The sequence below is a fragment of the Juglans regia genome, chromosome 10 (assembly GCF_001411555.2).
Source record: "Juglans regia cultivar Chandler chromosome 10, Walnut 2.0, whole genome shotgun sequence".
In the NCBI taxonomy this organism is placed as follows: domain Eukaryota; kingdom Viridiplantae; phylum Streptophyta; class Magnoliopsida; order Fagales; family Juglandaceae; genus Juglans; species Juglans regia.
The window spans coordinates 8,563,781-8,577,719 of NC_049910.1; the positions used below are offsets into that span (position 1 = coordinate 8,563,781).

A 13,939-nucleotide genomic window follows, 5' to 3' on the forward strand; every position below is an offset into this window, starting at 1 on the left:
CAAACACTAAAATATACTAAAAGTACTACACTTGAGGAGCTAAGTCAAGTGAGTGGCTAGTAGCACCACCTTTCAAAAAACTGCTTAAAGAAAAGTAAAGAACTAAACAAAAGGAAGTTCATGGCCCAGGAGAGGACTTTGCCTGCCTGCCTGCCAAACTTACATGGTTTGGTATCTGTGAATAGATGTTCTTTGTACTTCATCCACATCATTGGCACTAGCTTTACTGTCAAGCAACAGTGATTCTAGGTTGCTAACGCACTGTAACTAGCTGCATGCTTTTGGTAGGTAAAAAAACATATATAAGAAATAAAGCAAAAGTAGCTGTGTAAATTTACAAGATATCATCATCTGATCTTAGCTTTAACAGAGTGACAAATTCTAAGTTGTTGATTTTTAAAAGTTTCGAGCAATACTAGTACTACCCATGAACCCTTTGGTCAAGACTGCAAGGATCAATGTCAAACTTTGCTATATATGAATAATTATGTGCTTATTAGTCTTTGCAGGTTCTTTTATTTCAAGAATGTGAAAATTTTATTTATTAAAATATATTCAGCATGTGGAATATCATCATGCTTTTCTTATCACTCTTTTTCTTTTTCTTTTTTTTAATAAGCAAACAGAATATCAGGATATGCTGATCAAAGAGAGTCGATTGATCGGGGAGGATCAGTCCCAACTCCCAACGCCAGAACAATATTCAAAACGGTGCCCATCAACAGCCGGAAAAAGAAAAAGAAAAAGAACAGAAGGGTAATTAAAATGGAGAGAAAATAGGACCATGAGAATATAATAGTCTCGTTCGATCATATTTTTTTGGGTTTGTGGTTGTTTTCATTACTAAGAAAAAAAAAAACCGCTGCAGAGATGTACGTAATCAGTCATCTAGCTACTAGGTTTGAATAGATCAACAGTACACTTGGTGGATTACAAAGTTTGGATCTGCACATGTTGAATCTGCTGATTAAGAGCCTTGGAAATGACAAATTTAGAGGCTTATAATGGTAGTAGATCGAACATCATTGATCCCAACCGTTTATGTATTTTGCTTATAATTAAATGCAAGAATATTGCAGAGGCGGTCTTCGGCCTCCCGAAGCTGGCTGTCGATGTCGGCATTGTCCTATAGAGGTAGCGATGTCGGCATGCCATTTTGGTCCGAGTGAGTGGAAGGGACAGAATCAAAATGCCCATTTTGTTATTAAAAAAAATAAATAAATCACTTAAAGTGTACATTGTGTGCACTGCTATAATAAGTGCTTTATAGTTTTACTCTATTTTAAGATATACTCATTTTGTCTTCCATCTTTCAATTTTTGTTTTTATTTAAGTTATTTTTGTTATTTTTGTCATTTTGAGCTGGGATAGACGGATTGCAATGAGGGGATGAAAATATTGAAAAAAAAATAAAAGTTAAATGATATAGATAACAAAATAAATAAATAGATAGATAAGTTGATGAATCATATATTACAAAAGTTATTAACTAAAATAGACAAAGTAGGGTTTTAGTTATTCAAAATAGATGAGTTTAGATATACATTGGGGATGCTCTAGTGGGAAGTGGAAGTAATTAATGTAGAAAAAGAAGGGTGAGAAAAAGAACATGGTTGGTGAGGGAGAGATGGGTGGAGGTAGGTAGGTGTAGCGAAATACAAAGAAAAATGGTGGAAGAGGATAGATCAAGACAAAAGAAAATTAAAAATTATTAAAAAAAAAAAAAAAAAAAACCCTCCTAACTACTATGGGAAAAGGAGAAAGGAAGAGGAAGTGGACCTTTCCTTGAGGGAGAGAGTGAGGTTGGTGGTAGGTTGAAGTTGGGAGAAATTAGAGAGAAGGGAGACAAAACATGAACTGGCATAAAAAAAAATGAATATGGGATAAAGCTTGAAAAGTACTTAAAGTGAGAAATTAACATATTAGATCGTCACCTTAACCCAAAAATTCAACTGACGTGCTGGGACTCAATAATATTATATCATTTATTCACTTTAATTAATACCATTCAAAGTGAGATTCTATTCACACACGACAGAACTTCAATACATATATATGTATGTATATCCCAGCCAGCAAAAGGCACGTACAGACCTCAACTACAAGAAAGAGTCCCGAAGTAACTACTAAATAGGTTTAAATGAAGACCCAGTTTAACTTCAATGGCTCCTTCCATTTATTTCCCGGCAAGAGAACTTCATGCTTTCCTCATATTTTGCACCCTGTTTTCAATTCTGTCTCATGTGCATTATATTTATAGTTTTCTTGTAAAAGCAAAATGACACCCTCAAGTCTGTATCTGTTTCTTCTTTGTTACCAGTTAATCTTACACTTATAACAGAAGAAATGAATGGGAAATTGCATATATTGATGTCATTCACTTGACAAGCAATTGCTAATCTCAAAACTCTAACCATCATTAATCTAAAAACTTGAATGAGATTGAAATACAATATCTATATTCTAGCAAAAAGGAAATTATCCAAGCTCAAATAGAAGAAAAACCATACTCTTATCTCAAAAATGATTAGCATGTCTGGCAATCAGTAAATGGTTTTCAGGAGAGATGCTAGTCGGGACATATCTGACAAGCCGTGTTTCTAAACCACGTTCCTTGATCCACATTAATCTCCCCATGTCAATAATCTGCTTGCACATAAACCCCAAGGCTGCCCTTTCAATTGCTTTCATATTCCTCACAAAGTCCTCCACTCCAATTGCATCTCCGCTGCATTCTCCTCCCCTTTCACTGTCACAGAATTTATAAGTAACTAAGCCAATTGCTCAAGAGAAAAAAAGATGAAAATACAAAATGGAATCCAATTTCTCACTGACATTCATAAGAGAAAAACATAAAGATAAGTTCAAAATGATTACATTGATTCTAGATGCAGTTGGACATCAGTAACGTCAGGGAGATCTGAACCATGATCAGCATCTACTGCCCAGCTTGTAAACCACGTAATTGCATGGAATTCTTCTTTGGTGATCCCCAAAGTAGATAAATATTTTTTATCTAAAGGGCAGCCAGAGTCACAGAGCTAGTCAACTCATAATAAGAGATATCTACCAATGATAAACATGATCAGCTACTAATTCATAATCCCTCTGTTCCACAACAGATGAAAGCACTTTTTTTTTCAGAAATAGATGAAACTTTCAAAAATGAAAGCATTTATCTATTTCAATTCTCATATTACCATCAAGTATGAAGTAGTTTCTCTCAAATTTGGACCACCTTTTTTTTCAAATCTCAATGCATCTTTTTGGGTCAATCTAATGGTTTTTTAGAAGTGCTTTTTTATTAAAACACACGAACTTTAAAACTTCATCTATTGTGTGACAGAGGGAATATATTTTTAATGCTGGATCAATTGATTACTTGTGTAATGATTTTTTTTTTGAAAAAGTTGATTACTTGTGTAATGTTTCCACTGGCAAAGATGATGGCAACATGTTGCTATAGCAAGACCTCTGAGGTTTTGATTACCGCTGCAGGAATCAACATTATCTGGACTAGAATGTTCAGCAAGACAACATCTTAGAGTCAAATCTGCAGCCAAAAAGTTTATAAGGCAAACTTATTCAGCAACGCTATCATTTATCAATGATCTCTATTCACAAAATGTTGTGATTGTATAAAAAAAATTCATAGTCAAGGTTGTATGGAAATTGAAAAAGTGGTACAATTACCGGTGGCAGGCCCACAGAGATGTTTACCAATGGCCAGGTAAGGAATTCCCCGCAAAGACTCAACCGCATTCAAGTTTAAATCCTCAACTGTGACAGTTTAATTTCACAATGTAACATGATATAAATTTTCATTAACTTATGTCGCCATACAATGAGAACTTCCTTCCAGTATGCAGATATGCCATCACTTTGTAATATAAAAGTTACAGAAGAACTTAAATCTGCATAAGCAAATTATGTTGATCACATGTTTTACAGGTAAATATAATTTGATATCATCCTGTATAGGAGGAAGCAAAGCAAACTAATTGCAGATAAAACAAAATAGTTGGAAATAACCATTAATCTAACTAATAATCCTTAACGATGCAAACAGATATCAGAAATTTATGAAACTTAGGCAATAAATCAAATACTATGACAGCAAAAAAAATTATGTTTTTCCAATAAAATGTTACCTTCGCTAACTTAATAATGCCCATTTTAATTAATTTTCAGATGCAAGTACTGGTGGCAGGGTAAGGGGAATCTGCTACTAGAATCACTAAGATAAAACCACCTTCATTGCCAACTATAGCACCAATAAAGTTGTCAAAAGCGTCTCGCCCCTAACTGCTTTGGCTCCACAGTTATTTTTCCTGTCCTATAAACATTTTCCTCTTATAATTCTAATGTGTTTTGCAACTTCTTAAAGAAGTTTTAAAAAAAATCTTGGAAGTATTGCTGGACTCCATTGTTTCAGGTAGGATGGCCCAACTGCAATCTTCTTGTATCTGAAGCCAAAACTATCATGTGTTCAGTCATTATTAGAGGGAGAAAAGAGCGAGACTGCAGTGTGGAAAAGAGAGTGGTGTGGCAGATTTCGGACTTTTAGATGGACCCACGTAGCATACTCCTGTTTGAAAACTGGAAGATGTGGAAGGGTTGCTTGTGGGAGGGGAGCCACTCCCAACGTCGTCACTCACTAATACAGGCTATCCACTCCTAACCATCACGGCCATATTACAGTCAGCACCATCATTTTTCACCACCACCATTGCCACAAAAGCTTCAAAGCTCTTCAGCAGTGTATCTAATCAAACCTGAAAACTAGCAGCATAAAAGAAGCTAGCGATACAACATTTACCACTGATAAAATAGAATTAGCCTTCAAAATTGTCCTGTGTCGTATACGTACACATGTTTCTGCTCAAGCAAGTATCCGTCTTTCATGAGTGAACGTAAAATCACTGGTAATCTTGGATAGTACGGCAGTGTTTGGTTGTTGAGATGAGTTCTACTCATCCCAACTAATCGTTAATGGGACTCACTACTTTTTTAATTTCCCATAAAAAAATTAAACTCATCTCAACTTACTTCATGCATTCAAACACATCTCAGGCTGCATTTGGATGTTGAGTTGAGCTCAACTGAGCTCGGTTCTTTATGAATAGTAGTGAGTTGAGTAGTAGATGAAGTTATGTGGGGGTCATCTAAACTGAGTTTAAAGTGTGTGGATGTTAAGATGAGTTTAATACTTTTTATGAGAACTTGAAAAAGATTGTAAGTCTTATGTATAAAGATGTGTTAAGTTGAAAAAGTTGTGGGTCCCACGTGTAAGGAGGTTTTTAGTTTAGATTAATTTAATAATTGAGAATTGGGTGTTTGGATGTTAGACTCAACTTAAAATTAGACTAAACTTAGCTGAGTCTTGCAACCAAACGCAGCCTCAATGGGACCCACAGAGTATTACTATTCACAAATCAACTCAAATCATTTGAAATCACCTATACATCCAAAGGCAACCAGGTGTGGTTTGGATATGAATTGAGATAAAATGAGTTGAGATAAAAATTAAAAGTTAAATAAGATATTATTATAATATTATTTTTTAATATTATTATTATTTTAGAATTTAAAAAAGTTGAATTGTTTATTATATTTTGTATGAAAATTTGGAAAATTTGTAATGATGAGATGAGTTGAGATAATCTCTCAATCCAAATTGGACTTAGTACTGCATTTACTAACCTTGAAACGTGGGCTACCCAAAGTATACAGCTTTAAAGAAATTTGAGGTTCTTGGCTTAGAATAATACATGTAAAACGTTGGCCAGATGTTTCAGGATAAGTACTAGAATGGAAAGAAGTTATACTGAGTCAAGCATATAATTTTATCAAAGTTCTCATAAATGCAGCATAGATCTAATAATGGAAGTGTCGTATAGATTTTCAAGCAAAAGGATTCCAAAAACCCTTACTGTCAATTCTCAAGCGCTCCAATATCAAACACTCTTTTTGTCGCAAGGAACGATCAGCCTAGAATGGCATTGGCATAACATAAAATTAATAATTCGAAAAATCTCAAGTTCAAAGAGCACATGAGCAAACTCCAAACTAGATCATAACCAAGTGTAACGAATAACAGCGTTAATGTAAGAAGCAATTTCTGGTCCAACCCAACTAACCTTCAGCTTGTATGACTTTCGCTCAACTAGAAAAACCTTTTTGATCCCGTAACAATCGGCAAGCATTTGTGTCAAGTACCCTCTCCCAGCTCCAAATTCAACCACTGCAGACACGCCATTTTTGCCATCGTCATATGACCCCTCAGAGTCGCACTGTTTCCTCCCAGCGTCATTCTTCAATACCCCAGATTCTTCCAAGTGGCCAAGAATCGATGCCTGTTGCACAACATGTTTCTCCTGAAATGGCAATTTCCTACGAACACCCACTCAGTCTTTAACGAGACCACACCCACCCCACAAAGCAAAACTCTTTTATGCAAGCTTGTTTACCTATCGACTTCTCTCTTAATCCACATATTGCAAGCTTCCGGCATCTTATAGGAGTCACAAATATCCTTACATACCAACCCATGAACAGATTCAATCTTCTCAATCAATTTAAAAAAATCAGGCAGACCCATACCATGAACAGCAGCTCTCTTCACTTCTGAAGACACGTGGCCCAAATCTTCTGTGTTTTCATCTCTGCCAGCATTTATGCCCTTCTGGTAGAAGGGTTGAAGAGTCAAGGATTGAACTTGTTTAAGTAATGGGCATCTCTTAACATGCCCTTGAAGATTATCCTTAAGTACGGAGCTGTCATATGAACATAAAAGAACCCCAGAAGAAGTAAGATCAAATTATGTTTACGGTGAGAATATAAACCAGAGAGGGACAAAGAAAACAAGAAGGGGAAGACGAAGAATTACTGAGAAGGGTCTACTGGGCATGGGATCCACTGGCCAGACCTGGGATTGTGATTTCCACAGAACCTAAAGCACAAGTTTGATTCAGCAAAAAAGAACCGGAAAATTGAACAATTAAAGAAAGAATGGCGATAATAATTGCGAGGGAGAGATGGAGATTGACGGATGTAGAGAGATACAAAGAATCGCCGAGAGGGACGTTGGCACAGAATCTGTTCTTCTTCGGCAGCCAGAACTGGCAGCGGCACCCCTCCATGCTTGTGATAATTAGTAGCCGCAGGCCCGCAAGAAAGCCTCGAGCCCTATATTATAGTTTGGATTCTATTCGGGACTGCGTGCGCACGCCCTACGTGACTTTCTCACTTAAAAATACGATATTGCATTTGGATTTAGAAATGAAAAAGTCTAGTCTAGACGCGGCGCAGCTCGGGCCTGCGTGTGCACGGTATTTGATGTGGAGCGAAATGTATCGTTTTTAAGTAAGTGAAACGGTGCGTTTCGATGCTTCTGAAGTAAGACTTCGGCTTCGAAGTTAAAGGTGCAAAACGGTGCGTTTTGCATTTCTTTCTCTCAATCCGCTCAACTGCTCTCACAATCCTCTCTGTGCGATTTCTTCCCCAGAGCAACGAACTTGTTTCTCGAGCATCCCAAGCCATTTCTCTCCACCAACTCGGCATCTCTCCCAGCTATCGATGTGCGACTTCATCCCCGACATAAACCTAGGTAACAAATTCATTTTCTTTCTCCCACCATTTCGATTTCACCCGAACCCTAACCATAGGTAACGACTCCAATCGAAGTCCATTTCTTCTATATAAGTTATTTTTATTTGTTTCTTTTGGTAAATTTGTGGATTTTCAGCCGACCAAGCCATTCCTCTCCACCAACTCGGTGTCTCTCCCAGCTATCGAAGTGCGACTTCATCCCCGACATAAACCTAGGTAACGAATTCATTTTCTTTCTCCCACCATTTTGATTTCACCCGAACCCTAACCCTAGATAACGACTCCAATCGAAGTCCATTTCTTCTTCATAAATTATTTTTATTTGTTTCTTTTGGTAAATTTGTGGATGAGTTCAAATTTTGTGGATGATTATTATGTGAACCTGATTGTATGAAGATGGAATGGTTGTACATTAAGAAACTCATTGACTCTTCCAGTGTGATCTTATGGCATATGAAATTGTGTATGTTTGAATAACATCAGAAGGTAGATGCAAAAATTGGTTTCGTTTTTTATATGTGTTGGGAGGCTTCTGAGTGTATGGGAGAAGAAGGTTAAAGATAATTGAAGCCATTGCTTTGAATTTGTCCAAGGTTAAAGATCATATATTAATTCTGGTGCTAGACTTGGTGTCTTCTTTTTGGTGCTAGACTTGCTGTGTCTCAATGTCTAATTCTGGAACTTGGTCGTGTATTACTTTACTTCTCAGGCAACCTAGAGTGGCAGTGACTTGATTCTTGGTTTGCTGCTGCTGGTTTGGCACAACAAATCCTTGTAAGAAATAAGGATGGGTTTCTCCTATTGTTGCCTTGCTAATTAATAGGATTAAGAGGCTCCTAGGGTAAGAAATAAGGTCAGCATAAAAATATTAGGGCTGCTGGGAATAGCCTAGCAGCCCTTGACTTGTGTGGTTTGGAAATTCCCTAATGCTTCCTAATGTTTGGGGATTCTACTTTAAATTAAACTTTCAGTTCCCTAATGCCCTATTCCATTTATGTAAAAACTTTCAGTTCCCTCTTATAAAGAGAACTGAAAATCACATCCCTGGAAAATGTAGTAAAATGTAGTGCTCTTATTGTGGCCTCTTCCAGGCCACTATGCTGGAGTAAAATGTTGTTAACTAGAATCTGCATTTAAAGCAGAATCTGCAGTTGTACAGTACTATATATCTATTGAAGCAGACTTGAAGCAGAACAGAATCTTCATTTGAAATGTCCATAGATTTTTTTTTTTTTTTTTATATGAGACTATATATCATAAATCTTGTGCAATGGATGATTATGTACAAAATCTAAAACAGTAATTCTATTTGCTTATCACAATATAGACAACCTTGCAGTAGTTGTCACAAAAATTAAAGCCAATACTCACGTTTATTAACAGTACTTAAAATGTTATCATCATCGGTTACTTCATCATCAATTGTTAATCATACTTTGATGGATTACCCAATTTGCACCTGTGGGAAATAAGTTGTACTTAGAATATCAAATACCCGAAGAAATCCAAGGCGACTATTTTTTGGGTGTCCACAGTTCAATAAAGAGGTACGTGCAGTTAACAGTGTTTATGCAAGATATAATGTTTTATTATTTTTAACTTGAAACATACTTTCTGAATTGAAACATACTTTCTGACTTGTGTATAATTAGGGAATACCATATTGCAAATATTTCAAGTGGGCAGATAATCCAGATGTCAGAGAGAAAGCCATTGTAACTAGAGAAACAAAATTATTAAGGAAAGATGAAGCGCTTAAAAGCAGAGAAAAAGAGATTGAGAAGAGGGAGTTCGTACTCCACAACAATGAAGCCTTGCTTCAGAAGCAATTAGCTGATATGCAGCATGCACGCAGACTACTTCATGTCTCTTGGCTGTTCATCATATGTATTTCATTGTATTTGATGATCAAATACATAGGGACTTTTGTAATGATGAAGAACTGGTGTTAGGGTCTTAGCATTTGTAACTTGAGTAAGGCACCACATATGTACTTAAGACTTTATTTAGTGTTAGTGATCTTCTAATCCATCATTGGAAATTATTGTATTTGAGAATGTATTTAGTTTTGAAGTGTCATTTCTGCTTATGATAGTTGCTATATTTTATGAAATGAACATGTCAAAAATCCAGTTTACTTGGATATGACGATTCAAATACATGTTTGTTCCATACATGAAGTTCCTCATAAACTACAAGTTTCGAGCATTTTAATACATAAAAAAAATAATCTTTATACAAGCAAATCTTCCCATCAGTAGTGCTATGCATCCATGACATCCGTTGGAGGCTTTTCTTATACCTGATACGAGAAAACAACTTAAATTACATGTTTGAATAATAGTAATGATAAAACACATTTGCGAGTAAATTAGTAAAGTAATCTCAACCAACACAATTTAAAATCACCAACACACAACAACTTAAAATAACCACCAATATACTACATCTCACCACCAATACACCACCAATACATTACATCTCACCACCACCAACACAACATTTAAGAGCATTACTAAAACACGTCTCACTACTTCCAACACATGATATCACCAAAAGACATGACTTTTGCAAATTTCCACTGCTACACAACATATCACCACCACCAACACAACTTCTTAAATCACCACCAATACACAACATCGAACCATCATCAAGTAACAACATACTCTACTTTCTGATTGTGTTCTTTCTGCCATTGAAGGTTGTGTTCCATCCAACTGTACAGATGTTTGTACAGTTTCTTGGTTGGTAATCACAAATGTTTGGTTCCCACTGCTTTCCAATAATTCAGTATCCAATCTACGCCACCGCTGACAATCCAAAAATAAGCAAAAAAAAAAAAAACAAATATTATCAAGTACTATATAAGCAACATATAACACTGTACATCTATTATCAGGTAACCACTAACATAACTTGCATGACATGCACTCACCGGTTTGCTTTTTCCCTTGTCATTGCTGTTTTTAGCAGCCTTAGTTTTTATTTTCTTCACTTTCTCCTCCATCATCGACATCCTCCTCTTAGTCGGGGGTCTTCCCTTGCCTCTGACAACATGGGGACTTAATACTTTTTTTGAACTTCCTTCCGTTGTTGCATGAACAGTACTTAATCCAACATTTGAAGCTACGCTGTGGGGATTCATGGTGCAGTATACCTAATTCATCGCATACAACTTTAAGACCATATCCTCAGTATACCCATCACATGACGCTGCATTTGTTATTACCTTATAACAAATTTGTTATTACTTCATCGCATACAATTTTGAGACCATATCCTTAGTATATCCTTCTCGTCATAACTGCTCAGAAAATAGTATACCTGCGTTTTATGTCCTTTCTCCACCGGTCTAATATGTACTTTTCAGGCAACCGACGGACTTTTCTAGCTGAAAATATGACAAGGATATGTCTACACAGTATCTATCGCATCTCAAACAACCCGCATAGACACTTCGCCTCCAACTCAGCCTCATTAAAGTAAACAGTATAAACAACCTCTTGATGAAATCTTCAGCTTTAATTTCATCATCGACATGGTAAGTTGCGATTACTCCATCTTGTTTCTGAAAATGGCAATGACAATAAATCATTCCCATTATCTCGGATTGAACCTCCCTAAATTTGGCATTCGTGTACACTTCTTGAAATTTCTTCTCAAGTGCCAAGTGTGATATAAGTGGAATTGTGAAGTTATATGAATGAAAGTCTGTTTGGTTTTCATTCTCAATTTTTTTCTTCAATGCACTGTCGAATTGATCAACAAACTCTTTTAAATTTGTCTTAGCATGCACATAGCCGTCGAAGAAAGCGTTCATACTCTCACTGTGCTGAGTTGTACTCATTCCAGCCCAAAACGAATTCTTCAAATATACCGGCACCCAAAACTCTCGCTCTGCATATAAGCTTTGCAACTAAACATTTTCTTGCAAATTGTACGTTATAATAAGGTCGTTTCAACCCAACTCAAACTCCTCGATAGTAAGGGAGTCATAGACACAAGATAACAACTTACTTTTCAGGCCACATTTGTATTGATTATAACTACCAAGCTTCTCAGGAACCTTGCGCAGTATGTGCCACAAGCAATATCTATGACGCGTGTTAGGGAACACAATGGCGATAGCATTTTTCATTACACGATATTGATCTGTAATAATAGTATTTGGCGCCTTTCCATCCATACAATCAAGCCAAGTTTTAAATAACCACACAAATGATTCTGTATTCTCACTTGAAATAAGCCCTGCACCCAAGAGGATTGACTGCCCATGGTGATTTACACCCATGAAAGGTGCAAATGGCATTCCATATCTATTTGTTAGATACGCGGTATCGAATGTTACCACATCTCCAAAGTAGTTGTACACTCCTCTACTACGGGCGTCCACCCAAAACACATTTCTCATCCTATCATCATCCAAATCCATTATGCCGTAAAAACCATCATTCTTGTATTGCAACCGTCGAAAATACTCAAGTAATGCTTGTGCACTACCTTTCTCCAACTGTAGGTGACGTGCCTTATCAATGTAGTTACGACAATTTTTTTCCCCAAATGGTACGTTCTCAAACCCACCCACATCAGTCACGATAGCTTGGAAACTCTTATTCATCCATATGCCAGCCTCATCATTTGTATCCAAAACTCTCTTAACGGACTCACTAACTTCTCTATTGCATCTGAAAAACCTGGATTTTCTTGGACTTAGCACATGATTGTGTGTGTTAAATACCGATGTGACACACAACTTCCCATTCTTCAACAACACATTCATCCCTGCCTTGCAGTCTGTCTTCCTTGTTGGCCGAGGCTTAGAGACATTTGACGTCCGATTTTGTGCATTGCCACCACGAGCACATCCTAGAGTGACGTATTTGATAGTCACATCCTTCTCCCTTTTACTCCTCTGTGTCATTATCTCAAATCCACATTGTTTACCGTATTTTTTATAGTAAGCAACCAACTTATTTTCTAATTCATAGCACATCCCTGCCTTTGGCTCCTCAGTGATATCACACCCTGTAGTAGGCTTCGTGAATAGTGTCTCGAAACTGCCAGCCTCATTGGTATCAATAGTATTACCCGAAGATGCAGTATATTGAGCTTCAAATTCTATCGAGTCTAGGGATGCATCACTAGTTGTCTCGACAGAGTGACTTTGTTGTGCCTTATTTTCCTAATATTTAAAAGAAAACAATTATAACGAATCAATATCTGTTGTGGAAAATGAAGGATACATAGTACAATTATGTGAAAAATAAACTCATCACCTCATTGCCACATGAATATGGGTTGGCATTTGTAGAAGGAATAAATGCTGGTAAAGCGGAGCACGAGCTACTAGCTACTAGCTACACTAGAGCTAGCATTGGTTGTATAATTAGGCATGGCAGTGAAACTATGCATGGCAGCACTGATAGTGGAACTAGGCATGGCAACGGAATTAGGCATCCATGGATATTGCTGCAATTTACCAAAAAAAAAAAAAAAGATTAAAAACTCGAAATCACATTAAGTACATGAAAACTCGAAATTATTACCTGATTGCTCCATAGAAATGGGTAGGCAGTTGGAGGAGGTCCCATCACTGGTATGGTGGAACTATACAAGGCAGCAGAACTATTCAAGGCAGTGGAACTACCTGATTGCTGCAATTTTTTTTTTAAAAAAATTATAATTAGAACAAATATTCAAGTTCATAAAATTGGTGTCCATGTACTACTTTACTATCCGCATCACCTGATTGTTCCATGGATATGGGTTGGCATTTTGAGCAGGCACAAAAGATGGTACCCACGCATGAGGCATTTGACCGTAGTAACCATGCATGTAGTTAGAAAAATCTGGATAATGTGGTCTCAATATGTCCTAATATAACACACAATAATGTTAATCAACCCAAGTTGGCATTGACTACACATAAAATAAATACACGATAACTGTTGAAATAATATTATAATATCTGAATTGATGGATTTGTGACAGGTGATGTTATGTGAGATGTGTCTTCTTTCTCTTTCCCCATCTAGACAGTTCAAAATAGAATATTGAGATCTTGTATAAATCTAAAAAAGTGATAGCCAAAATGATAATGCAATCAGATTGTTGATTTATGACTCTAAATTGGTTTATGACTCTTTCCCCATTTTGACTTTATAAACAGTCTTGTCTTTTATTACTCTAATTTGATCTGGTCTTTTAATCTTCAAATTAAGTTGAAAACAAAAACCCATTTCTTCAAATCTTTAAAACAAAGCCAATATCTTTAACACAAAACCCAAAATCAAATAAAAGAACAAATTTTTATGAACTTTATAAT

General features: G+C 36.4%; 3 protein-coding genes across 3 annotated transcripts; 1 reads left to right on the forward strand and 2 right to left on the reverse strand.

Moving 5' to 3' along the window:
• Positions 1 to 2,340: 2,340 nt before the first annotated feature.
• LOC108980808 (tRNA:m(4)X modification enzyme TRM13 homolog) lies at positions 2,341 to 7,217 on the reverse strand. Its single transcript, XM_018951821.2, has 9 exons — positions 7,066 to 7,217; positions 6,890 to 6,952; positions 6,471 to 6,776; positions 6,141 to 6,393; positions 5,934 to 5,991; positions 3,694 to 3,780; positions 3,419 to 3,553; positions 2,878 to 3,016; positions 2,341 to 2,749 (listed from the first exon to the last, which is right to left on the reverse strand). Exons 1-9 carry the CDS (start codon positions 7,140 to 7,142, stop codon positions 2,518 to 2,520), a joined length of 1,350 nt encoding a protein of 449 aa, XP_018807366.1. The 5' UTR covers positions 7,143 to 7,217; the 3' UTR covers positions 2,341 to 2,517.
• Positions 7,218 to 7,281: 64 nt separating this feature from the next.
• On the forward strand, positions 7,282 to 9,684 carry LOC108980802. The gene is made up of 5 exons (XM_018951807.2): positions 7,282 to 7,331; positions 7,400 to 7,609; positions 7,748 to 7,827; positions 9,085 to 9,158; positions 9,264 to 9,684. Exons 1-5 carry the CDS (start codon positions 7,282 to 7,284, stop codon positions 9,561 to 9,563), a joined length of 714 nt encoding a protein of 237 aa, XP_018807352.2. The 3' UTR covers positions 9,564 to 9,684.
• A 223-nt stretch (positions 9,685 to 9,907) lies between these two features.
• Positions 9,908 to 12,535, reverse strand: LOC118349626 (protein FAR1-RELATED SEQUENCE 5-like). The gene is made up of 5 exons (XM_035695119.1): positions 11,632 to 12,535; positions 11,231 to 11,511; positions 10,550 to 10,771; positions 10,281 to 10,424; positions 9,908 to 9,913 (listed from the first exon to the last, which is right to left on the reverse strand). The coding sequence occupies exons 1-5, from the start codon at positions 12,533 to 12,535 to the stop codon at positions 9,908 to 9,910; spliced, it is 1,557 nt and encodes a 518-aa protein (XP_035551012.1).
• Positions 12,536 to 13,939: the final 1,404 nt, after the last annotated feature.